This window comes from Procambarus clarkii, chromosome 88 (genome assembly GCF_040958095.1).
Source record: "Procambarus clarkii isolate CNS0578487 chromosome 88, FALCON_Pclarkii_2.0, whole genome shotgun sequence".
NCBI classification, from domain to species: domain Eukaryota; kingdom Metazoa; phylum Arthropoda; class Malacostraca; order Decapoda; family Cambaridae; genus Procambarus; species Procambarus clarkii.
Genome location: NC_091237.1, coordinates 17,605,157 through 17,632,877, shown reverse-complemented (window position 1 = coordinate 17,632,877; position 27,721 = coordinate 17,605,157). Strand labels below are relative to the sequence as shown.

Sequence of the window (27,721 nt, the reverse complement as noted above, 5' to 3'; positions counted from 1 at the left end):
GAGAAGAGTTTTGTGTTTTGGAAACTCTGGATTTTCCAATATAAATCTTGGATTTTTGGATTTAGTACGAAAAAAAATCCAAATCCACCAACAAAAAAAATCTAATTCCACTAACAAAAAAATCCAAATCTACAAAAAAAATCCAAATCCGACAACACAAAAAATCCAAATGTGCCAACAAGTAAATTCCAAATAATATAATCCAGGAGGATTTGGGCAAAATCAGACCAATTTTTATTTTCCTTAATTTGCATATTTTAGGTATAAAAAGTCGTAATTTAAAACTTCAAATATGTGCAATCATCTTGAATTCCGCTCAACAATAAGGTTCAAGAGTAATATTTCCTATTACTCTAAGAATTGGAACATCAGAGTAGTTACGATACTGATCAACCAGGCTGTGACTCATACGTCAGGCTGCGAGCAGCCGCGTCCAACAGCCTGGTTGATCAGTCCGGCAACCAGGAGGCCTGGTCGACGACCGGGCCGCGGGGACGCTATGCCCCGGAAGCACCTCAAGGTAAGGTAACCTCAAGGTAGGTAAGATAACGATGTAAGGCAACAGGTAGGGGTACCGGGAGCTAGAACTCACCCTCACCCCCCGTAGTCACTGTTAGGGCTGCGCATGAAACACTCACAAGGTCTATATCCGAAAATATAATAACATGTAACGCATGTACATATAACACACACACAAAGCCAATACCCGCACACATGACAACTGTGATGGTAATATGTACTTCAGTACCTAGCAGTAAATAGGTACCTGGGAGGTGGACAGCTGCTGCGGAGCTGCTTCCTGGGTGTGTGTGTGGGTGGGGGGGGGGGAGGGGGAGGGAAATAGCAAGTTAGTAGTTAGTAAACAGTTGATTGACAGTTGAGAGGCGGGTCAAAAGAGCAAAACTCAATCCCTCGCAAGCACAGCACACACACACACACACACACACACACACACACACACACACACACACACACACACACACACACACACACACACACACACACACACACACACACAAGGGGCCTCGTAGCCTGGTGGATAGCGCGCAGGACTCGTAATTCTGTGGCGCGGGTTCGATTCCCGCACGAGGCAGAAACAAATGGGCAAAGTTTCTTTCACCCTAAGTGCCCCTGTTACCTAGCAGTAAATAGGTACCTGGGAGTTAGTCAGCTGTCACGGGCTGCTTCCTGGGGTGTGTGTGTGTGGTGTAGAAAAAAAAAATAGTAGTTAGTAAACAGTTGATTGACAGTTGAGAGGCGGGCCGAAAGAGCAAAGCTCAACCCCCGCAAAAACACAACTAGTAAACACAACTAGTAAACACACACACACACACACACACACAGAAAGTTATTAGAAAGAACTTTTTTAGTGTCAGAGTGGTTGACAAATGGAATGCATTAGGGGGTGATGTGGTGGAGGCTGACTCCATACACAGTTTCAAGTGTAGATATGACAGAGCCCAGTAGGCTCAGGAATCTGTACACCTGTTGATTGACGGTTGAGTGGCGGGACCAAAGAGCCAGAGCTCAACCCCCGCAAACACAACTAGGTGAGTACAACTAGGTGAGTACACATCAACACCTGCACACACACACACACACACACACACACACACACACACACACACACACACACACACACACACACACACACACACACACACACACACACATCAACACCTGCACACACACACACACACACATCAACACCTGCACACACACACACACACACACACATCAACACCTGCACACACACACACACACACACACACACACACACACACACACACACACACACACACACACACACACACACACACACACACACACACACACATCAACACCTGCACACACACACACACATCAACACCTGCTCACACACACACACACATCAACACCTGCTCACACACACACACAAACAATCCACCAGTCCCCAATCCAGGTAATACAACCCATAAGGTCACCTGTTCAATCAGCCCATAACACGAGGCTCCTCCTCTCGTCCGCGCCACGAACCAGTCACACAGTTTAAAAAGACTGCCCTTTTGAGGACAGCTCTCAAGCAAAAGGAGAGAGATAAAAAAAACTTGAGTTTTCCTTTAGCTGGAAGACGTATCACCTGCAGCTACGCTATACACCGATGTATTGGCGAGGCAGATCAGTGCTATACAACGGCGTTCATACAGGCGTTCACGTTATGCGTTCATCATAGCGCTTTGGGCGTTGTGGGATGGAGGGGGTTGTGGTGTGTGTGAGTTCGAAGCGTCTATTCATTCACTAGAACTTGTCTCTTTCACTGTCTCTCTCTCTCTCTTTCCCTTTCTCTCTCTTCGCCAAGGTTTTTTGTTGATTGCAACTTGTAATAAATACGTAGCTTCGGTATACAGAACTAGCAAGCGTAGAGTATAGCTTGGCGTGATATACGTCTTCAAGAAGGAGAGAGAGAGAGAGAGAGAGAGAGAGAGAGAGAGAGAGAGAGAGAGAGAGAGAGAGAGAAAGAAGGGGGGGGGGGGTGATTCGATTGTCCACGGAAGGGTATTTATCCTCGGGATTAACCCCATTATCATGAGCCAGGAAACCTATTATAATTGAGGATTTACATTCACTATTATCGGATCAACACAAGAGGCGCGGGTCAAGTAATGGCCATTTTCCTTGTAGACGCTGTGATCCTTGTCCTGGGGTCAGGAGGAGGGGTGTTTCCTGGGGTCGGAGAGGGGGGGGGGTCATATCCGGACCCCTTGGAAGATCATGTATTCAGTATCATGGGCCAGATTCACGAAGCAGTTACGCAAGTTCTTAGGAACGTGTACATCTTTCCTCAATCTTTGACGGCTTTGGTTACATTTATTAAACAGTTTATAAGCATGAAAACTTGCCAATCAACTGTTGTTATTGTTATAAACAGCCTCCTGGTGCTTCGGAGCTCATTAACTGTTTAATAATTGTAAACAAAGCCGCCAAAGATTGAGAAAAGAAGTTCAGGTTCGTAAGTGCTTGCGTAACTGCTTCGTGAATCTGGTTCCATGACGGTAAGGTGTAGCTAGCAGGGAGTGTAGCGGATACACCACCTTGACCACATGATCAAGGTGTACCTAGAAGATAGTGTACTGGTAGCTAGTTGTCAAGCAGCTAGTTAGGTTAGTATACTGATAGCTAATGAACAAATCCACAAGGGCCGTGACGAGGATTCGAACCTGCGTCCGGGAGCATCCCAGACACTGCCTTAATCGACTTTGATGCATCACGTTAGTGTGATCTCTGTGTGTACTGATAGCTAATTCTGTTGCTGTAGAGCTGTCAGTTGTTTAACGTGAAAACTGATAATCTGTGTACAGCCTGGTTGATCAGTCCAGCAACCAGGAGGCCTGGTCGACGACCGGGCCGCGGGGACGCTAAGCCCCGGAAGCACCTCAAGGTAACCTCAAGGTGTAGAAGTATTATGTGTTACGCAAAAATTACGGTGGTATAGGAATCACAGCGTCTACAAGGAAAATGGCCATTACTTGACCCGCGCCTCTTGTGTTGATCCGATAATAGTGAATGTAAATCCTCAATCCTATTGAAAAATCCCAATTATTTACGCTTTTAAGGCTAACGAGTATTGGCTCCCGCTGGTCAGGTGGACAGCCCAAGTTTTGACGCTGTTAGATAGGCTAATTCATTGTGATTTTTACAGAGAGGGAATCGAGAGAACGGACTGGATAACTGCATGGGAGACTGAGCCATTATATCCGCCCTCGCGACATTAGACCAGCAAGCCTATCATTACCCTTATTGGTGAAGGGTGTTTATGACTCTTAAATGGCGGGGGAACAGGTAAGCTAGCAGGTGTGTGTGTGTGTTGTAACCTGTAATTAAAAGATGGACACATGTTTATACTAGACTAGAGTGTGTTGTATGTTGGTAACACTCGCAAGCCTAGCTGTTGAAAACACAAATTCTCACAAAATAATTTAACTCTTGAGTAATGGTGTTTAGTCTGTCAAGAATATACTATAGTTCCTTATTTTATGATCATTTGATTTGTGTCAAGTGGGAACTTTTACTACCAGATTTCGATTTGCAACCTAATTTGTAATTTGTGTGAACTATAAAAAAAATCGTTTTCTTTGGACGGGATCCAGGAAGCGCAACGGACCTTAAGCGACCTCCCTCATTGTTTATGTTGCCCTTGTGGCTGTACATTCTCATTTATTCCTCATTTTTAACTGTAAACTTGACCAACCCCCGGCAGACATGAAGGGAAAGTGTTCATCAAGTGATAGTGAGGCTTCAAAGCCAAAGAGGGAAGGAAAGCCATCAATTTAGAAGTGAAAATGAGATGTTAATTCTGTCCACGAATTCTGCCTGTCAGAATTCGTGGCCTGTAGGTCTGTGTGACTCCACTACGTGTTGCTAACGTTATGAAATTCTGACATGGTGTAAACAGGAACATTGGCCCATCATCTTCAAGAGGCGATTGATTTAACAACGAACAATGGGTCAATCTAAAGTGTCACGGAGCATGTTGACGGGGCACCAGCCAAGAAATACCCACGTAAGGTGGAAAGGAAGACAGTCTTGCTTCTTTGAGGACAATTTTAAGAAACATTTTGCCCTCACCAGTCCTCACCAGCCATCACCAGCCATCACCACTCCCTCACCAGCCCTCATCACCCATCACCAAGTCCTTCCAGTCCTCATCAAGCCTCACCACGCCCTCACCAGCACAGTCACCAAGCCTCAACACACTCCCCACTGCTATTACTTGGTAAGTACAGCTGTATTCTACTAGTACTGTTTGCTACCATTTTTATCTCATGTATTTTGGACATAATGAATTTTACATTTCCCGACAAACACCTCCCTAAATTATATCACTTGGATTTATGACGTTTCAATTTATCTCCGGGGATTACAGGGATTACAGTAGTGCGAAAAGTCATGTGTAGTTACTTGTGCACCCTCTTACTAGACCCTCCCCCCCCTTCAAAACCGTTTTCCTCACCCCCCCCCCTTCCCTATATACCTCCCATCCCTCAACCCCCCTCCCCCCCTTCCTAAAAATCCCTCCTACCCACAATCCCCCGTTCCCCCGTCTCATAGACAGCTCTCCAGAAGCCGGTTGAGCCGTTTTGTCATGTCTTGAGGAGGACTTTACAGGTGTGGAGCTCACCTGATATTAGCGTAAGACCCGGCCGGTGAGCGAGGCGCCTTTGTCCCCCTGGCGAGGATATCTTGCACTACCCTCTTCCCGCGCCATTCACACTGGCCTCTTTGAGTAGGCCGCCAGCAGGAGTTCAAGGAGTGATTATCAGTCAGCTTTACCTCTCAATACTAGCCTTTACGGCGGGTGTTCCCAAGGGTGAAGTGCTGGGGGTGAGGGTGGAGCTGGCGACGCCCTTAGTGGTCGTCTTGGGCTGAGTATATTTACATCGTGAAGACAATGCTCAGGAAACCTGGGACAGGTAATCCTGGCGACGATCCCTGGAGGAGGAGGATCACCCTGGTAGTCCTCAACCACCTGGAGAACACCTTAATTACTCACCTAGTTGTGCTTGCGGGGGTTGAGCTGCTGCTCTTTGGTCCCGCCTCTCAACTGTCAGTCAACTGGTGTACAGATTCCTGAGCCTGTTGGGCTCTATTATATCTACACTTGAAACTGTGCATGGAGTCAGCCTTCAAGATGGAGAGAGAGGTCACCTCATCCGCTACACGAAGACCTAAGGTCACGTGACTGCCTGGGGGGGGGCATGTCTAACCTAAGCTTGAAACAATCCAGTGACCCCCATGTCTATTGTGTTACCTAGCAACTTGCCCCGTAAGTTAAAGATCTATTTCCATGGGAGCTTTTATCCTAGGTCTTTCCTGAATCTATATTTATCCTCTCTTTATCCACTGTTCTGTGTTTATATATTCAACCCTCTGAATACCTCTTGTTTCATCCCTTCCAATCACTTGGGGTTGGCCGGTAGAGCGGTGGTCTCCCTTCATGCAGGTCGGCGTTCAATTCCCGACCGTCCACACGAGTGGTTGGGCACCATTCCTTTCCCTCCGTCCCATCCCAAATCCTTATCCTGACCCTTCCCAGTGCTATACAGTCGTAATGGCTTGGCGCTTTCCCCCTGATAATTCCCTCCCTCCCTTCAGTCATGTTATCCCTTTACTCTGCCTTTTTGGTGAAGATGAATTGCCGTTAAGCCTTTTTAATCTTTCTTCTTCTGTCGGGATTAACCTTATCATCTTTCTCTAAACGCTTTCAAAGGGCTCAATTTCCATAATAACAATCGGGTCTAACAAGGGTAGAATATTGAAGAGACATTGGCCTTTTGTTCTGCAAGACTTGGTATTGTGAATTATATTAATATATTGGTCTTGCAGACGAGGAGTCACAATAACGTGGCTGAAATATGTTGGCTAGACCACACACTAGAAGGTGAAGGGACGACGACGTTTCGGTCCGTCCTGGACCATTCTCAAGTCGATTGTCTTATTTGTATATTTGAGAGTGTATATATGTCTTATTTAGAACACATATACATTGATTTCTTGGCTCCACATATACATTGATTTCTTGGCTCAAGATCCTTACAGATCATAACTACCAAACCTTTTAACCGTTTTTGCATTCAGATTTGTCAATTTCAATTTTATTCAGTTGGAATGTGGTAAATATTGGTAGTCTAATTTGCTGGTCTCGCTTCATGCAGGTAGGCGTTCAATCCCCGACCGTCCATAAGTGGTTGGGCACCATTCCTTTCCCCCCGTACGGTCCCAAATCCTTATCCTGACCCCTTCCAAGTGGTATATAGTCGTAATGGGTTGGCGCTTTCTCCTCATAACTCCCTTCCCTTCCCAATCGTTCCTGCATTTGAATTCATTCCCTGCTATATTTTTGTCCCATCGGCAAATTTGCTGAAGTTTCTGTTCAAGGCTGTCTATATCGCGTATATGTATAGTGAACTAGAGAGGACTTACGGACTGAGGGGAGGGAATTATCAGGGGGAAAGCGCCAAGTCATTACGACTATATAGCACATGGAAGGGGTCAGGATAAGGATTTGGGATGGGACGGGGGGAAGGAATGGTGCCCAACCACTTGTGGACGGTCGGGGGATTGAACGCCGACCTGCATGAAGCGAGACCGTCGCTCTACCGTCCAGCCCAAGTGGCTGGGCGACTTAGGGACTGAGCACTCTTGCACCCTGAGCACTGAGCACTTTTGGCACTCTACTTGCAATGATTTTGTACTCGGGTTTGAATATAAATTAACAAAGCCGTAATCCAACACGGGGCGTATAACCCCCTTTTAGTATCAAGCGTCTCCGCTTTGCTAACTAGTTTCTCAAGGAATAATTTTTTTTTTATTATTAATACATGAGGTACATCTGCATTAGTGCAGCTACCCTAGACTATATGAAGTGGAGTACAGTGTGTCAAAAAAGCTAACTAGGTGATGCTAAAAAATCCCCATCACACAGGAATGTTAGTCATACAGAGGCATGTGATAAGCGGTCTGCACTGGCAGACTCCGGGTGCATTTTGAGGATATCATCAACACAAGATTGAATAAGGTAGCAGTGGTAATACAAGTCCCCATCTCGCAGGATGGTTAGTCATACAGGGCCATGTGTTTAATAGCCTGCACTGGCAAATTTTGGGTATACTGTGAGGATATCTTCAAGAATACGAGAGTGAATAAAGTAATTGCAAAGCTCCAGGTACCTCATGCCAACTGGTCTGAAAGGTCTAATAACTGGGCATTCAGTGATGTTCTCAAGGAATAGTGTCAAGAGGCTGTGCTAAAGTCTGGGGATATATTATGTCATTCTGGAGGTTGTTGAGACAGACTTTGTCAGAATTGTCTCTTTCTTACTGTACTCCGACCAGGAGGTTCGAAGGCCCAAGGTTTCAGTCAATGATTGGTGACCCAAGAATGGTCAGCATGACCCTGGGAGTCTATAGGAAGGATCTATGGCAGTGAAGAGATGTCTGTACACACCACGGGCCAGATTCACGAAGCAGTCACCCAAGCACTTACGAACCTGTACATCTTTTCTCGATCTTTGGCGGCTTTGTTTACAATTATTAAACAGTTAATGAGCTCCGAAGCACCAGGAGGCTGTTTATAACGATAACAACAGTTGATTGGCAAGTGTTCATGCTTGTAAACTGTTTAATAAATGTAACCAAAGCCGTCAAAGATTGAGAAAAGATGTACACGTTCGTAAGTGCTTGCTGTAACTGCTTCATGAATCTGGCCCCCAGGAGTGGAATCACCTGGATTACGGCCATATAGGAAGGTCAACACACCCGCCCTCAGCACCCAAGCGTCCATTACAATTACTACATGGCTAATATGCCCTTGTGTGCACCCCCTCCTGAAGGCTACATTGTTACTGACCCTTGGAGAGGCGAACAGTCGCCTGGGAGACAAATGGAGGGTTTAAAAGATGTAAATGGTAAGGAATTACCTTGGTCGAGGTAAATCCCTCGGAGCAGAGGGACCTAATCTGTCGCAACTAATTGTCAGAGGCGCTGGACCTGTGCACCAAGGGATTATAACCCAGAGTTCTTACTCACTAATCCTCCTCCTCCTCACAGACCCTCATTGCTGCTGCTTCTCCCTGTCCCGCCTCCTCATCGTTCCTTGGTCCTCACATACCAGTTTACTCATTACTGTGTCTCGCTCTAGTTACTGCTGCTACTGTGATTTTTCAGTAGCCTCGACCATCACACCAGTAGCCTCGACCAGCACACCAGTAGCCTCGGCCAGCACACCAGTAGCCTCGGCCAGCACACTAGTAGCCTCGGCCAGCACACCAGTAGCCTCGGCCAGCACACAATAGCCTCGGCCAGCACACCAGTAGCCTCGGCCAGCACACCAATAGCCTCGACCATCACACCAGTAGCCTCGACCAGCACACCAGTAGCCTCGACCACCACACCAGTAGCCTCAACCAGCACCCCAGTAGCCTCGGCCATCACACCAGTAGCCTCGGCCAGCACACCAGTAGCCTCGACCACCACACCAGTAGCCTCGGCCAGCACACCAGTAGCCTCGGCCGGCGCAGACACAACGCCCAGGGCTGACACACCCAAATATTATCGCGATACGTTGTGTAGTGATAGTTTTATATTTTGTTGGATGAAATGCCATCAGTATAAAAATGTGGAAAGCATGCACCATCGAAATTGTTGGCACATTTGTCATATTAATGTGGGAGTCATCGCTAGCCATTTATATTTCCCCTATGCACGTTTTTATCTAAAATGCCAGCTTGGTATATCCACAAAATTCAAAGAGTGAATTGTTTTATCAAAATAATTGCCTGAACCAATTTGTGTGTGAGTCTGTTTATTATTTGTATTTACTATTTGTGCCTGCAGGGTCGAGTTGTTAGCTCCTGGGCCCTGGCTTTCTAACCGTCAGTTTACTGTAATAATTCCTGGCCGGTTTTTCTTGTATTATATCTGGTTACATATTTTATATACCGGGTGCAGCCCTTAGCAATGTATGACTCCTAGGTACCTGTTTACTATAAGGTGAATAGGGGCATCAGGTGAAGCAAATTGCCCATTTGTTTCTGCCTCGGCCGGGAATCGAACCCAGGTGCTTAGGATTACGATATCCAGAGCGCTCTTCGCTCGGCCGCGAGGACAGATGCTCCTATCTAGGTAACAGGAGCATCAGGGTAAAAGAAACATTTTTGCCCATTTGTCTCCGCCTCCACCGGGGATCGAACCCGGAACCTCAGGACTACGAATCCGAAGCGCTGTCCACCCAGCTGTTTTGTGTGTGTGTGTGTGTGTGTGTGTGTGTGTTAATTTGCAATTTATCATAAAATGTGCTCTATGAAAGGTAATGCTCTGCCTGTGTTTCCGCAGGTGTAGTTCAATGCCAATTTTGTAATTATTATTTTTAATTCGGATAGATTGCAGGGAAGTCCTACTATGAGGCTAAATTGACACAGCGAACGTAAATCACGCCATTGTTAACTACCCATTAAAAAAAAAACTCCCGGATTAGGCTATTCCGCAAATGATTTACAAAATGCAGGGGATTTCATAGTGTCGCGGATTTCATAATGCCACGGACTTCATAGTCCCACGGACTTCACAGTGCCACGGACTTAACAGTGCCACGGACTTCACAGTGCCACGGACTTCATAGTGCCACGGACTTCATAGTCCCACGGACTTAACAGTGCCACGGACTTCACAGTGCCACGGACTTCATAGTGCCACGGACTTCACAGTGCCACGGACTTCATAGTGTCACAGACTTCACAGTGCCACGGACTTCATAGTGTCACAGACTTCACAGTGCCACGGACTTCACAGTGCCACGGACTTCGCAGTGTCACGGACTTCATAGTGTCACGGACTTCACAGTGTCACGGACTTCACAGTGTCACGGACTTCACAGTGCCACAGACTTCACAGTGCCACGGACTTCACAGTGCCACGGACTTCACAGTGCCACGGACTTCATAGTGTCACAGACTTCACAGTGCCACGGACTTCACAGTGCCACGGACTTCGCAGTGTCACGGACTTCATAGTGCCACGGACTTCACAGTGTCACGGACTTCACAGTGTCACGGACTTCACAGTGCCACGGACTTCATAGTGCCACGGACTTCATAGTGCCACGGACTTCATAGTGCCACGGACTTCATAGTGCCACGGACTTCACAGTGCCACGGACTTCATAGTGCCACAGACTTCACAGTGCCACGGACTTCACAGTGCCACGGACTTCATAGTGTCACAGACTTCAGAGTGCCCCGGACTTCACAGTGCCACGGACTTCACAGTGCCACGGATTTAAAAGAAAAAGTTCCTAGATTACATATAATATTTCGGTTGTCACCATAATGGTATATATATATACACCAAGTATACACCAGTGTACACTAGCCACGGTCTAATGGTGTTAGGGTGAGGTCAGCTAAGCCCCCAGCGACCAAGGGGCCCTTGTTGGGAGGGCTGTACCCTCCCTCACAGCCCTCCCTCACACTGAAGGCACCACAATTTGAACACTTTCCATCACATAGTCAAAAACTCCGGTGACTTTGAGAGACATAAACCACCGCAATATTGACGCTTTTCAAGAGTATAGCGACCATCAGCCCTGGATGGGTCCAGACCGTCTAATTATAGACGTTTCTGGATTATTAGACGCTTGGCAGGTATAATGGGATGAATATTAATATGATATACACTGCAGTATAGCCTATCCTTATATCCTATATCCTTCCGTTCTTAGTTTCCCATCAAGTCCTTGATGGATAGTCGACACCGTAGCTGGGATTCAGTTTTCTGATTTCTGTTTGCCTGGCCGGCGGGTGGGGGGGAGTAGGGGGGATGTGGTAGGGGGTATCCTACACCCTCCCACCCCCCCAGGGGGTATAACCTACCCCCTTGCCTCCCCTTTGTTGTGTCAGCTGGGTGTGCTGCACCCCGCTAGCACATCCCTTTTCCCCTTTCCCTTTGGCAGGGGTGATACTCTTCAACTTCAGCTTGAACCAACACATCGCCCCGTCCCCCTTCCCCCAAAAAAATAAAATAAAAAAATCCAAATGTATACATCGAAACATGTATACAAACCTTTGAATGTGTATATGTGTACGCTCCATAATATACATGTATAGACACCTATACGTGAGACAAGTACACAGACAAAGCTCTATCCAAATAGATCAAACCTCTAGCTTAGCTAGAGGGGTGTGGTGGAGGAGGGGGTTATATACAGAGCATTAGAGCGAAACCCTTCGTCCTCTTAGTGTGAAAACTGGCCTTTCGGACCAACTATAACACGCTTCAAGGTACTCTGGTTCACGCTGCTGGCGGTTCTTCTATTTCCTCTTCCTCTTGTCCTCTCCAGGGGCCAGATCCACGAAGCAGTTCTTGATTCCAGATTCACGAAGCAGTTACGCAAGCACTTACGAACGTGTACATCTTTCCTCAATCTTTAACGGCTTTGGTTACATTTATTAAACAGTTTACAAGCGTGAAAACTTGCCAATCAACTGTTGTTATTGTTATAAACAGCCTCCTGGTGCTTCGGAACTCATTAACTGTTAAATAATTGGAAAGAAAGCCGCCTAAGATTGAGGAAAGATGTACAGGTTTGTAAGTATTTGCGTAACTGCTTCGTGAATCTGGCCCCAATACTTTGGTGAAACTGGTCGTACTCTTCGTGGCAGTCTCGTAGAGTACTTCGTGGCAGACTTGTAGAGTACTTCGTGGCAGTCTTGTAGAGTACTTCGTGGCAGTCTTGTAGAGTACTTCGTGGCAGTCTCGTAGAGTACTTCGTGGCAGTCTCGTAGAGTACTTCGTGATAGTACTCTTCACGACAGTAGAGACAGACCACAAAAGAGGCGACAAGTCTGCACACACACACACACACACACACACACACACACACACACACACACACACACACACACACACACACACACACACACACACACACACACACACACAGTACTCTGATCTGCCATGTGACGGACCTCCAATAACCCGAAAGATTTGGTCGTCTACAACAATCTCGACTGGTTCTGTAGTCTTGATATTTGCAACACCTGGAACACCACCTTTCTTAGTCCTGCCTTTGTTGCTGTTGACACCTTTGCCTCCCTTTTTTATAGGAAATGTAGTCAGGTGCTGTAATATAACCTTTGTTAAATGTGTTCTCAGCTAACGGTTAGACTCGCAGGGTGCAGTTGCACCTCCACAGATCTCCAGTATCAGCTCTTGATACTGGTAATGGCTCCAAAGGGGCCACCACTTACGGGCTATTCATGCCCGTGCCACCTTTTGGGTGGCTTAAATCTTCATTAGTTATTTGTTCTCAGCTTCAGTTCATCTTGGTTCTTGTTCTCTTACTTCTTTTGTCTCGTATTTCACCTCTTCTGGTGTTTATCTTTTACTCCTTATCTTACATTTCAGTTTTCTCCTCCACTCATTCCTTTTTCAGGTTTGATAATGGTCCACGAGGAGTCGAAATGTCGGCATGTACTTAATTTTTTTAGATGTGTGTGTGTTAGGTGTCGTCCAGACAGTGTACTCATTTCTCCAGACAGTGTGTTCACCCCCAGCTGAGGAAACACAAGGGTTAATGATGGTGGGGAAGGAGGATATTGTTTTATGATGTCTTGTAGGGAAAGGGGAAGTTTCCCCCTCATCCGAGCTATCATGAGGCAGCCTCCCCCCTCACCCCAGCTATCATGAGGCAGCCTCCCCCCCTCACCCCAGCCATCATTAGGCAGCCTCCCCTCTCACCCCAGCTATCATGAGGCAGCCTCCTCCCCTCACCCCAGCTATCATGAGGCAGCCTCCCCCTCACCCCAACTATCATGAGGCAGCCTCCCCCCTCACCCCAGCTATCATGAGGCAGCCTCCCCTCACCCCAGCCATCATGAGGCAGCCTCCCCCCTCACCCCAGCTATCATGAGGTAGCCTCCCCTCACCCCAGCTATCATGAGGCAGCCTCCCCTCTCACCCCAGCCATCATGAGGAAGCCTCCCCCTCACCCCAGCTATCATGAGGTAGCCTCCCCTCACCCCAGCTATCATGAGGCAGCCTCCCCTCTCACCCCAGCCATCATGAGGAAGCCTCCCCCTCACCCCAACTATCATGAGGCAGCCTCCCCCTCACCCCAGCCATCATGAGGCAGCCTCCCCCCCTCACCCCAGCTATCATGAGGTAGCCTCCCCCCTCACCCCAGCTATCATGAGGCAGCCTCCCCTCACCCCAACTATCATGAGGCAGCCTCCCCCCTCACCCCAGCTATCATGAGGCAGCCTCCCCTCACCCCAGCCATCATGAGGCAGCCTCCCCCCTCACCCCAGCTATCATGAGGTAGCCTCCCCTCACCCCAGCTATCATGAGGCAGCCTCCCCTCTCACCCCAGCCATCATGAGGAAGCCTCCCCCTCACCCCAACTATCATGAGGCAGCCTCCCCCTCACCCCAGCCATCATGAGGCAGCCTCCCCCCCTCACCCCAGCTATCATGAGGTAGCCTCCCCCCTCACCCCAGCTATCATGAGGCAGCCTCCCCTCACCCCAGCCATCATGAGGCAGCCTCCCCCCCTCACCCCCAGCTATCGTGAGGCCTCCTCCTCCTCCTCTCTGCGATATCCACGGTCGATTGTCCCCGATTAGAACGCTTCAATTAGCGCACATCTGTAGCCAAAGCCACGGGAAATGTAGCCGAAGTTGGCTTCGAGAGTATCAACCGGAAAATTTATTTTTGTGGTGATGAAAGGTCAGCCTAAATGGTGCGTCTCCCGGGGGACTGTGATTGTGGGTGATAGGTGGGTGCTGGGGGTACTTGGCGGCCCACATGTTGGGGGCTACCCCTGTGGTGGGCCCCAGGGTGTGGGGGGGCTACCCTGTGGTGGGCCCCAGGGTGTGGGGGCTGCTCTGTGGAGGTCTCCAGGGTGTGGGGGCGACCCTGTGGCAACCCCAGGGTGTGGGGGGCTGCTCTGTGGTGGGCCCCAGGGTGTGGGGGGGCTACCCTGTGGTGGGCCCCAGGGTGTGGGGGGCTACCCTGTGGGGGGGCTACCCTGTGGTGGACCCCAGGGTGTGGGGGGCTGCTCTGTGGAGGTCTCCAGGGTGTGGGGGCGACCCTGTGGCAACCCAAGGGTGTGGGGGGCTGCTCTGTGGTGGGCCCCAGGGTGTGGGGGCTGCTCTGTGGAGGTCTCCAGGGTGTGGGGGCGACCCTGTGGCAACCCCAGGGTGTGGGGGGCTGCTCTGTGGTGGGCCTCAGGGTGTGGGGGGCTGCTCTGTGGAGGTCTCCAGGGTGTGGGGGCGGCCCTGTGGCAACCCCAGGGTGTGGGGGGCTGCTCTGTGGTGGGCCTCAGGGTGTGGGGGGCTGCTCTGTGGAGGTCTCCAGGGTGTGGGGGCGACCCTGTGGCAACCCCAGGGTGCGGGGGGCGACCCTGTGGCAACCCCAGGGTGCTGGGGGCGACCCTGTGGCAACCCCAGGGTGCTGGGGGCGGCCCTGTGGCAACCCCAGGGTGCTGGGGGCGACCCTGTGGCAACCCCAGGGTGTGGGGGCGACCCTGTGGCAACCCCAGGGTGCTGGGGGCGACCCTGTGGCAACCCCAGGGTGTGGGGGCGACCCTGTGGCAACCCCAGGGTGCTGGGGGCGACCCTGTGGCAACCCCAGGGTGTGGGGGCGACCCTGTGGCAACCCCAGGGTGCTGGGGGCGACCCTGTGGCAACCCCAGGGTGTGGGGGCGACCCTGTGGCAACCCCAGGGTGCTGGGGGCGACCCTGTGGCAACCCCAGGGTGTGGGGGCGACCCTGTGGCAACCCCAGGGTGCTGGGGGCGACCCTGTGGCAACCCCAGGGTGTGGGGGCGACCCTGTGGCAACCCCAGGGTGTGGGGGCGACCCTGTGGCAACCCCAGGGTGCTGGGGGCGACCCTGTGGCAACCCCAGGGTGCTGGGGGCGACCCTGTGGCAACCCCAGGGTGCGGGGGGCGACCCTGTGGCAACCCCAGGGTGCTGGGGGCGACCCTGTGGCAACCCCAGGGTGCTGGGGGCGACCCTGTGGCAACCCCAGGGTGCGGGGGGCGACCCTGTGGCAACCCCAGGGTGCTGGGGGCGACCCTGTGGCAACCCCAGGGTGCGGGGGGCGACCCTGTGGCAACCCCAGGGTGCGGGGGGCGACCCTGTGGCAACCCCAGGGTGCTGGGGGCGACCCTGTGGCAACCCCAGGGTGCTGGGGGCGACCCTGTGGCAACCCCAGGGTGCTGGGGGCGACCCTGTGGCAACCCCAGGGTGCTGGGGGCGGCCCTGTGGCAACCCCAGGGTGCTGGGGGCGACCCTGTGGCAACCCCAGGGTGCTGGGGGCGACCCTGTGGCAACCCCAGGGTGCTGGGGGCGGCCCTGTGGCAACCCCAGGGTGCTGGGGGCGACCCTGTGGCAACCCCAGGGTGCTGGGGGCGACCCTGTGGCAACCCCAGGGTGCGGGGGGCGACCCTGTGGCAACCCCAGGGTGCTGGGGGCGACCCTGTGGCAACCCCAGGGTGCTGGGGGCGGCCCTGTGGCAACCCCAGGGTGCTGGGGGCGACCCTGTGGCAACCCCAGGGTGCTGGGGGCGACCCTGTGGCAACCCCAGGGTGCGGGGGGCGACCCTGTGGCAACCCCAGGGTGCTGGGGGCGACCCTGTGGCAACCCCAGGGTGCTGGGGGCGGCCCTGTGGCAACCCCAGGGTGCGGGGGGCGACCCTGTGGCAACCCCAGGGTGCTGGGGGCGACCCTGTGGCAACCCCAGGGTGCTGGGGGCGGCCCTGTGGCAACCCGCATATTAATTTTAGGGTTAATTTTGTAGAAGGGAGAAGAAAAAAGCCAAAAACCAAACATAAATATAATTAGGCCTTGTATACCACACACATGTGTACTATATTAGGCCTAATATGCCTTATATTAGGCCTAATGCTGCTTATATTAGGCCTAATGTTGCTTATATTAGGCCTAATGTTGCTTATATTAGGCCTAATGCTGCTTATATTAGGCCTAATGTTGCTTATATTAGGCCTAATGTTGCTTATATTAGGCCTAATGCTGCTTATATTAGGCCTAATGTTGCTTATATTAGGCCTAATGTTGCTTATATTAGGCCTAATGCTGCTTATATTAGGCCTAATGTTGCTTATATTAGGCCTAATGCTGCTTATATTAGGCCTAATGTTGCTTATATTAGGCCTAATGTTGCTTATATTAGGCCTAATGTTGCTTATATTAGGCCTAATGTTGCTTATATTAGGCCTAATGTTGCTTATATTAGGCCTAATGTTGCTTATATTAGGCCTAATGTTGCTTATATTAGGCCTAATGTTGCTTATATTAGGCCTAATGTTGCTTATATTAGGCCTAATGTTGCTTATATTAGGCCTAATGCTGCTTATATTAGGCCTAATGTTGCTTATATTAGGCCTAATGTTGCTTATATTAGGCCTAATGTTGCTTATATTAGGCCTAATGTTGCTTATATTAGGCCTAATGTTGCTTATATTAGGCCTAATGTTGCTTATATTAGGCCTAGGATTGCGTGGGCAGGTTACATTTGGTTCTTTAATTACTTTTTCGATTTTGAGTGTCATTCGTGGCAAGTTATGTAAATCCTGAACTTTTTAGAGGTTTAATTATTTTAGGGATGACCAATTGGTGTGAGTTCTGTTGTTAGTGGAGGATGGGTCTGTCTGCCTTCTGTGGTGATGGAGGATGGGTCTGTCTGCCTTCTGTGGTGATGGAGGATGGGTCTGTCTGCCTTCTGTGGTGATGGAGGATGGGTCTGTCTGCCTTCTGTGGTGATGGAGGATGGGTCTGTCTGCCTTCTGTGGTGTTGGAGGATGGGTCTGTCTGCCTTCTGTGGTGTTGGAGGATGGGTCTGTCTGCCTTCTGTGGTGATGGAGGATGGGTCTGTCTGCCTTCTGTGGTGATGGAGGATGGGTCTCTCTGCCTTCTGTGGTGTTGGAGGATGGGTCTGTCTGCCTTCTGTGGTGTTGGAGGATGGGTCTGTCTGCCTTCTGTGGTGATGGAGGATGGGTCTGTCTGCCTTCTGTGGTGATGGAGGATGGGTCTGTCTGCCTTCTGTGGTGTTGGAGGATGGGTCTGTCTGCCTTCTGTGGTGTTGGAGGATGGGTCTGTCTGCCTTCTGTGGTGTTGGAGGATGGGTCTGTCTGCCTTCTGTGGTGTTGGAGGATGGGTCTGTCTGCCTTCTGTGGTGTTGGAGGATGGGTCTGTCTGCCTTCTGTGGTGTTGGAGGATGGGTCTGTCTGCCTTCTGTGGTGTTGGAGGATGGGTCTGTCTGCCTTCTGTGGTGATGGAGGATGGGTCTGTCTGCCTTCTGTGGTGTTGGAGGATGGGTCTGTCTGCCTTCTGTGGTGATGGAGGATGGGTCTGTCTGCCTTCTGTGGTGTTGGAGGATGGGTCTGTCTGCCTTCTGTGGTGTTGGAGGATGGGTCTGTCTGCCTTCTGTGGTGATGGAGGATGGGTCTGTCTGCCTTCTGTGGTGTTGGAGGATGGGTCTGTCTGCCTTCTGTGGTGATGGAGGATGGGTCTGTCTGCCTTCTGTGGTGTTGGAGGATGGGTCTGTCTGCCTTCTGTGGTGTTGGAGGATGGGTCTGTCTGCCTTCTGTGGTGATGAAGGATGGGTCTGTCTGCCTTCTGTGGTGTTGGAGGATGGGTCTGTCTGCCTTCTGTGGTGATGGAGGATGGGTCTGTCTGCCTTCTGTGATGATGGAGGATGGGTCTGTCTGCCTTCTGTGGTGATGGAGGATGGGTCTGTCTGCCTTCTGTGGTGATGGAGGATGGGTCTGTCTGCCTTCTGTGGTGATGGAGGATGGGTCTGTCTGCCTTCTGTGGTGATGGAGGATGGGTCTGTCTGCCTTCTGTGGTGATGGAGGATGGGTCTGTCTGCCTTCTGTGGTGATGGAGGCTGCTGCCTTCATATGATGGTGATGGCCGCAGCAGACTGTACCACCACCGTCTCCCCTTCACATGTTGATATTTAACGTTACTGACAGAAGATGATTGAGGACACCTTGAGCCCCTCTGAGAGTACACTTAACCCTCTTCCTCCTCCTCCTCCGGGGCCACTCACGTGTCCACGCCACTCTCCTGGACGGCCACCTGTTGCAGCCCTATATTGCAACTCCTTGCCACCAACCCATGTCTAAGAACGCTCCGACAAGCGTGGTCACAGCTGGTTTTGCAGCGTCTTGGTGTTATTAAGTATATTGCCATGACAAACTATCACCCTATTCGTCTTAAGTGAGTTGTAGTGGTTATGTGGGCCGCTTCGAGCAACAGTCTAGTCCTTCCGGAGGGCCCCCTGGCGAAGGGGGGCCCCTTCCAGCGCCCCTCTGAGCACTGGACATCATATCTCTTCATCTCCTGGCCTGATACCCGCCGGAAGTCCCTCCTTATCCTCTATGGCTCCCTTTCAAGCATTATGAACGTTTTTACCTATCAATGTCCATCACCACACCCCGGTAAGCCATCCATCCCCCCTTCACCGGATAAATTTCACGGTTCTGTGGGTTGGCCGGCGGTATACTCTCTTCATGGGCCGGTCCTGTGGGCCGGCCGGGTCCTATATGAAGGGGCTCTGGTCCTGTGGGCCGGCCGGGTCCTATATGAAGGGGCTCTGGTCCTGTTGGGTGGCCGGGTCCTATATGAAGGGGCTCTGGTCCTGTGGGCCGGCCGGGTCCTATATGAAGGGGCTCTGGTCCTGTTGGGTGGCCGGGTCCTATATGAAGGGGCTCTGGTCCTGTGGGCCGGCCGGGTCCTATATGAAGGGGCTCTGGTCCTGTGGGCCGGCCGGGTCCTATATGAAGGGGCTCTGGTCCTGTGGGCCGGCCGGGTCCTATATGAAGGGGCTCTGGTCCTGTGGGCCGGCCGGGTCCTATATGAAGGGGCTCTGATCCTGTGGGCCGGCCGGGTCCTATATGAAGGGAACTCTGGTCCTGTGGGCCGGCCGGGTCCTAGGGGCCCTCTGGCCTGCTTGGGGCCCGCGGGCTACCACAACACCAGCATATTCCTATACCATAACTACCATGATACTATGAGGTGATACTATGAGGTATCATTATTAGGGTATGCCCAAGCCAGGTGCTAAATCACCATGATTTTCATATACCCGCAGGAGGTTGTAAGGTAGACTCTAACACCCCTGGTGAGGTAAGCTTAACCTTGAGGTACCATAATCATTTGATACCTCGCACGAGGTAGTAATTCCCAGCGAACTGTAAAGAGTCATTCTGGGACATTGTGGTATGTATGTATGTATGTATGTATGTATGTATGTATGTATGTATGTATGTATGTATGTATGACGTGGTATGCATCGGGATCGGGTTAATTACCATTAACTGTGGCAGGTGGCTACCGTTACCTGTGGCAGGTGGCTACCGTTACCTGTGGCAGGTGGCTACCGTTACCTGTGGCAGGTGGCTGCCGTTACCTGTGGCAGGTGGCTACCGTTACCTGTGGCAGGTGGCTACCGTTACCTGTGGCAGGTGGCTACCGTTACCTGTGGCAGGTGGCTACCGTTACCTGTGGCAGGTGGCTACCGTTACCTGTGGCAGGTGGGTGCCGTTACCTGTGACAGGTGGCTACCGTTAGTGGTTGAAGAACACTTACCACAAGTGATCGCGTTCTTCCACGATCAAATGCTTATAAGGAGATCTGGTAGATGAAGCATCTTGGATCTGGTAGATGAAGCATCTTGGATCTGGTAGATGAAGCATCTTGGATCTGGTAAATTAGTAGAATATAAAACAACTAAATTTGTTTTATTAAAATTAACAAAATACATGTTATGTATCATATAATATTCAACATTCGTAATAATTTATAGCACTTTTTTCTTGGAATTATTTAACACTTTGACCTTGTGAATAACATGACAAAAATTCAGGGTGTTTTAACAATCGACACAATTTTCACATTTTGACCTAATTTACAGCTACCAAAATCATCAATATAATTTGGATCAGATGGCTCCCAACACCCAAGAAACCATAGAATGTACGGAACAAACGCTATTTACTGAGTGTACATATTTTGTGTGTGTGTGTGTGTGTGTGTGTGTGTGTGTGTGTGTGTGTGTGTGTGTGTGTGTTTCATGCAGTTAACCGGACAAGTGTGTCCGGTTAACGAGATGCGTCGTGGGGTTCGGTCGTGCAGGAGTACACGTACGGGGTCCGGTTAAGATGATGTACGGAAGCTTGGACCAATGAATCATTGTTCAATACCTCAATAACCTTTTAAAATTCCTCTGGAAATTCTTAAAATAAAATAAGAAATTTTGTCACGTATATTTCGTTACACACACACACACACACACACACACACACACACACACACACACACACACACACACACACACACACACACACACTAGTGTGTGGAGGGGGGGGGGAACAGTATGTTGCAAACATTTGCAACATTTATACCATTTGTTAAACAAAATTATGCAATGTTGATTGCATTGGTTTACATAAAAATGTGCTACAACGATGTATAAAAGCCATGTCTAAAGCAATTACAAATGGTTTGCCATTTGCAATTTTGAAAAATCAAAGATTATAAATGATAGTTATACAAGGACGTCGTAAGAGTTATTTTCAGCGTGGGTCTTGAGAGGTTCCTAATTAATAATAATGTCTCTTTTATGGCTGAATATAAACTTAATTAAAGGTCGTTAGTGTGGACCAGAGTGTAGGGGCTGCTGCGGACACGTGGGAGAGTTCACCCTAGCATGGGAGAGTTCACCCTAGCATGGGAGAGCCCACCCTAGCATGGGAGAGTTCACCCTAGCATGGGAGAGCCCACCCTAGCATGGGAGAGTTCACCCTAGCATGGTACAGCCCACTCCAGCATGGTACAGCCCACTCCAACATGGGACAGCCCACCCCCAACATGGAACAACCCACCCCCAACATGGGACAGCCCACCCCCAACATGGTACAGCCCACCCCCAACATGGTACAGCCCACCCCCAACATGGAACAACCCACCCCAACATGGTACAGCCCACCCCCAACATGGTACAGCCCACCCCCAACATGGTACAGCCCACCCCCAACATGGAACAACCCACCCCCAACATGGGACAGCCCACCCCCAACATGGTACAGCCCACCCCCAACATGGAACAACCCACCCCCAACATGGGACAGCCCACCCCCAACATGGTACAGCCCACCCCCAACATGGTACAGCCCACCCCCAACATGGAACAACCCACCCCCAACATGGTACAGCCCACCCCCAACATGGAACAACCCACCCCCAACATGGAACAACCCACCCCCAACATGGAACAACCCACCCCCAACATGGAACAACCCACCCCCAACATGGAACAGCCCACCCCCAACATGGAACAACCCACCCCAGTTATCTCCACCACTTCAACTCTCTAACCAGTCAATATATTCACTGCATGAACAAGGAGCACAAATATATCTTATGTCAATATGTCATCATTAGTGAGGCTGCATAATGCAGACTTGTTCTGGCATATGTTGTTGAGGTTCTACCACATATTGTCTGCTCACGCACAAGTTATCAGCGATGATTGTCTGCTCACACACAAGTTATCAGCGATGATTGTCTGCTCACACACAAGTTATCAGCGATGATTGTCTGCTCACACACAAGTTATCAGCAGGGATTGTCTGCTCACACACAAGTTATCAGCAGGGATTGTCTGCTCACACACAAGTTATCAGCGATGATTGTCTGCTCACACACAAGTTATCAGCGATGATTGTCTGCTCACACACAAGTTATCAGCGATGATTGTCTGCTCACACACAAGTTATCAGCGATGATTGTCTGCTCACACACAAGTTATCAGCGATGATTGTCTGCTCTCACACAAGTTATCAGCGATGATTGTCTGCTCACACACAAGTTATCAGCAGGGATTGTCTGCTCACACACAAGTTATCAGCAGGGATTGTCTGCTCACACACAAGTTATCAGCGATGATTGTCTGCTCACACACAAGTTATCAGCGATGATTGTCTGCTCACACACAAGTTATCAGCGATGATTGTCTGCTCACACACAAGTTATCAGCGATGATTGTCTGCTCACACACAAGTTATCAGCGATGATTGTCTGCTCACACACAAGTTATCAGCGATGATTGTCTGCTCACACACGTTATCAGCGATGATTGTCTGCTCTCACACAAGTTATCAGCAGGGATTGTCTGCTCACACACAAGTTATCAGCGATGATTGTCTGCTCACACACACGTTATCAGCGATGATTGTCTGCTCACACACAAGTTATCAGCGATGATTGTCTGCTCTCACACAAGTTATCAGCAGGGATTGTCTGCTCACACACAAGTTATCAGCGGTGATTGTCTGCTCACACACAAGTTATCAGCGATGATTGTCTGCTCACACACAAGTTATCAGCGGTGATTGTCTGCTCACACACAAGTTATCAGCGATGATTGTCTGCTCTCACACAAGTTATCAGCAGGGATTGTCTGCTCACACACAAGTTATCAGCAGGGATTGTCTGCTCACACACAAGTTATCAGCGATGATTGTCTGCTCACACACAAGTTATCAGCGATGATTGTCTGCTCACACACAAGTTATCAGCGATGATTGTCTGCTCTCACACAAGTTATCAGCGATGATTGTCTGCTCACACACAAGTTATCAGCGATGATTGTCTGCTCACACACAAGTTATCAGCAGGGATTGTCTGCTCACACACAAGTTATCAGCGGGGATTGTCTGCTCACACACAAGTTATCAGCAGGGATTGTCTGCTCACACACAAGTTATCAGCGATGATTGTCTGCTCACACACAAGTTATCAGCAGGGATTGTCTGCTCACACACAAGTTATCAGCAGGGATTGTCTGCTCACACACAAGTTATCAGCGATGATTGTCTGCTCACACACAAGTTATCAGCGGTGATTGTCTGCTCACACACAAGTTATCAGCGATGATTGTCTGCTCACACACAAGTTATCAGCAGGGATTGTCTGCTCACACACAAGTTATCAGCAGGGATTGTCTGCTCACACACAAGTTGTCAGCGATGATTGTCTGCTCACACACAAGTTATCAGCAGGGATTGTCTGCTCACACACAAGTTATCAGCAGGGATTGTCTGCTCACACACAAGTTATCAGCGAGGATTGTCTGCCAAAGACTTGATGACTCACAGCAGGAGAACTCAGAGAGAGACGTCAAACGGTGATTTCAATGACAGGTTATTGAAGCCCCAAAAAAACTTATTTCGCATACGGCCCTGTCTCTTACCGTCCACTGCTGAATGCTGCAGTCTGTACCCGTCTCGCTAGTGTAATATACTGTTCTACACCCTCCCCCCCCCTTACCCTGGCTCCCTTCAACAAGGGAGTAATTAATGAAATGTCCCGGATTCATCTTAGCAGGCGTCTTCAGGCGTAGTAATTAGCCATGTTAGTGTACATGTCTTACAGAGTATAGTAACAACTCCCTAACCAGTCAGCAGCCTAGACCTTCTCTCTTCACCATGAGGAAACCCACATGGAACCAGTCAACCATGTGTCCCCCCCCCCCTTTCCCCCCTTTCCCTCCCTTTTATACCCCTATCACACGTCCCTTCCACATGCCTCCCCCCCCCTACCCATTAGCCCCGCCCCGGCATCCCCCCTCCATCACAAGGATAGGCAAACAAGTCAGCAACAATGAGCGCGAGTACAGAGGGAATCAGCATGCATGTTGCCTCTTATTTGCCGCCCGTCCGCCCTGGGACACGCCCAGAACCCGCTCGTATTTGCCAGCTAGGTAATTAAGGGTAAAATCGTCACACAGGTAGAGCAGTAGGCCGTGGTCTTGTGTACACATGCCCGTCTGGTCGTCTGGTGGGGCGGCAGGGGGCGCCACGCTCCTGCAACTGCCGCCTCCTTCTTGCACGATGATCGGGGCCTCTGGAGACGTGGCGGGAAATACTGGCGGGAAGTTTGAGGGTGGAGGGGAATGTTTGCGGCGCGGGGTGGTCCCAGTTTGGGGAGGTGGGGAGGATAGTGGGAGGGAGCTAGGGAAGGGATATTTGTTTGACTGGGGGGAGTTTTGGGGGAGAATGTTTGCGACGGGGGGTGGTCGCATTTTGGGGAGGTGGGGAGGATAGTGGGGGGGAGGGGGCTAGGGAAGGGATATTTGTTTGACTTGGGGGAGTTTTGGGGGGATGTTTGCGACGGGGGGGGTAGTCGTATTTTGGGGAGGATAGTGGGGGGGGGGGAAGCTAGGGAAGGGATATTTGTTTTGGGGTGGAGGTGGGGGGGATGTTTAGGATGGTGGGGATATGTGGAATGGAGTGTTTACCATCGGGTACTTGGGTGAGGTGTTTGGAAAAGTAGAACTAATACACTCAAAATAATAATAATAATATTTGCAGAGAATATGCAGGAAGCAAAATGAGTGATAAACGCTTCCGTCATGAGTAGAGACGAACTGCACTGTTCCAGGGGCGCTGTACATGTTCCTTGTCCAAGAACTAAGAGTTATGAGTTATAAGGAAAGGCTGCGTGAATTGCACCTCACGTCGCTGGAAGAAATAAGAGTTAGGGAAAGACATTATTACGCCATGATTACAAAATTCTCAGGGGAATTGACAGGGTAGATAAAGACAGGTAATTTAACACGGGTGGTACACACACAAGGGGATACAGGTGGAAGCTGAGTGCCCAAATGAGCCACGGAGACATTAGAAAGATTTTTTCAGTGTCAGAGTAGTTAGTAAATGGACTGCACTAGCCAGTGATCTGGTGGAGGCTGACTCTATAACACCTTTCAAACGAAAGAGCCCAAAAGGCTCAGGAAGCTGTACACCAGTTGTCATTTGAGAGGCGGGACCAAAGAACCGAAGCTCAACCTCCGCAAGTACAATTAGGAGAGCACACACACACACACACACACACACACACACACACACACACACACACACACACATCATATAAATAAACTGAAAAAGGTTCAAAAGCATGATTGGCTTCAAAGTGGTTTCTTAAACACAACAAGAGTCACGAGGAGAGACAAGAGACGTTAAATATGCCAAAGGTAGAAAATGTAAGGAAAAAAAGAGGTGATATGATCACCACTTACAAAATATTAACAGGAATTTACCAAAATAACAAAGAGGAATTCCTGTAACCAGCGCCTTCACGAACAAGAGGACACAACGAATCTGTACACCTGTTGATTGACGGTTGAGAGGCGGGACCAAAGAGCCAGAGCTCAACCCCCGCAAGCACAACTAGGTGAGTACAGATTCAAGCTTAAGAAACAATGGTGCCAAAAATATATTAGGAAGTTTTCTTTTGCAAACAGAGTGATTGACGGTTGGAACAAGCTGTTAGACCAAAGCTAGAATATGCAGCGGTTGTGTGGTGTCCAAATCTTAAGAAGCACATCAACAAACTGGAAAAGGTGCAAAGACATGCTACTAAGTGGCTCCCAGAACTGAAGGGCAAGAGCTACTAGGAGAGGTTAGAGGCATTAAATATGCCAAAACTAGAAGACAGAAAAAGAGGTGATATGATCACTACATGCAAAATAGTAACAGGAATTGATAAAATCGATAGGGAAGATTTCCTGAGACCTGGAACTTTAAGAACAAGAGGTCATAGATATAAACTAGCTAAACACAGATGCCGAAGAAATATAAGAAAATTCACTTTCGCAAATAGTGGTAGACGGTTGGAACAAGTTAGGTGAGAAGGTGGTGGAGGCCAAGACCGTCAGTAGTTTCAAAGCGTTATATGACAAAGAGTGATGGGAAGACGGGACACCACGAGCGTAGCTCTCATCCTGTAACTACACTCAGGTAATTGCACAGGTCCTCACAGCCGAGTGGACGGCGCTCTGGAGTCGTAGTCCTATGGGCCCAGGTTCGATTCCAGATCAAGGCAGAAACGAATGGGCATCTTTCACCTGTTGGGCCTGTTCACCTAGTAGTAAATAGGTACCTGGGAGTTACACAGCTGCTACGAACTACATCCGGGAGTGGAGGATGTAGTAGATATGAGAGAGATGTAGTAGATACCATGGAGGAAATATCTGTCGGGAGTCATTACATTAGAGATCCGGCGGATAGAAAGGCGGGGGTCAAGAGCTAAGGCTCGATCCTGCAGGCACTAGTGAATACACACCCAAAATCTCACACTCTGGTGATACACTGCAGAAGGTCTACGGACATGGACGACACCAGCTAGTTCCCAGGGGCCTCCACAGCACGGACCTCTCGGCCCGGACCCCCCGCAGCACGGACCGCTCGGCCAGACCCCCGCAGCACGGACCACTCGGCCAGACCCCCGCAGCACTGACCGCTCGGCCCGGACCCCGCAGCACGGACTGCTCGGCCCATACCCTCGCAGCACGGACCGCTCGGCCAGATCCCCACAGCACGGACCGCTCAGCCCGGACCCCCACAGCACGGACCGCTCGGCCAGACCCCCGCAGCACGGACCGCTCGGCCCGGACCGCTCGGCCAGACCCCCGCAGCACGGACCGCTCGGCCAGACCCCCGCAGCGCGGACCGCTCGGCCCGGACCCCCGCACCACGGACCGGGCCTCCTTAGCGAGAGGAGAAAGCGTGCCCGGGAAAGCGTGCAAGAGCCCTTGAACGGGTCCCGCGGAAACTGTTGCGGCTTCCAAGGGCGGCATCAAAGAATTCCTAGAGCGGGAGGATTGCGTGCAAACAGTTTATTATTGTTGTAACCAGACAGGGTAAATCCCCAAGGTAAATACAGAGTCGGTGAAAGAGCAACAACGCTTCGCTGGCGATTGCGAAAGGCAAAAAGAGTAAAAAGGAGACAACCCTCCCTCAGCGGCGCTGTTGTGGTGTACAATAAATTCTTTGTGTGGCCAGTTTCCTTGCTGGGGTTGGCACCTGGCTGTGTCTGGGGGGAGCCACAGGGAGCAACCGTCCCCCACCTCCCCCTACCTCGGCCCCCCCAGCAAGTTGACGTGGCGTAAAATGCGTTCTTTATATTTGTTCACGTGGTGAAGACCGCACCGCCATCATGGCGCTGTCCGTGCTGGCCGCCCCACCTGTCGCGCGTCCCGACTCCTGCACTCCTTCACTGGCTATGGCTTCCCTGCACCTTCATCCCCACTGTCTCCCAGATTGTTCGCCGTGGGTTAGAAAGGAGTGATTATAGATAATTGTTATTAACCCAATGTTCGAT

General features: G+C 50.3%; 2 protein-coding genes across 2 annotated transcripts in view; both read left to right on the top strand.

Annotated features, from left to right (window-relative positions):
• LOC123748495 (uncharacterized protein DKFZp434B061) overlaps positions 1 to 27,721 on the top strand; it is a 174,232-nt gene that overhangs the window by 81,496 nt on the left and 65,015 nt on the right. Inside the window, exons 6-7 of the mRNA XM_069317765.1 lie at positions 3,680 to 3,819; positions 4,433 to 4,753. Of these exons, the coding sequence (XP_069173866.1) occupies positions 3,680 to 3,708 (29 nt within the window). The 3' untranslated portion in view covers positions 3,709 to 3,819; positions 4,433 to 4,753. The remainder of the gene's footprint in view (positions 1 to 3,679; positions 3,820 to 4,432; positions 4,754 to 27,721) is intronic.
• On the top strand, positions 21,532 to 21,933 carry LOC138359068 (chondroitin sulfate proteoglycan 5-like). The gene has a single exon (XM_069317764.1). It carries the CDS (start codon positions 21,532 to 21,534, stop codon positions 21,931 to 21,933), a length of 402 nt encoding a protein of 133 aa, XP_069173865.1.

Coding starts and splice junctions, on each gene's coding strand:
- LOC138359068 (XM_069317764.1), top strand. CDS start 21,532: ATGGTACAGCCCACCCCCAACATGGTACAGCCCACCCCCAACATGGTA.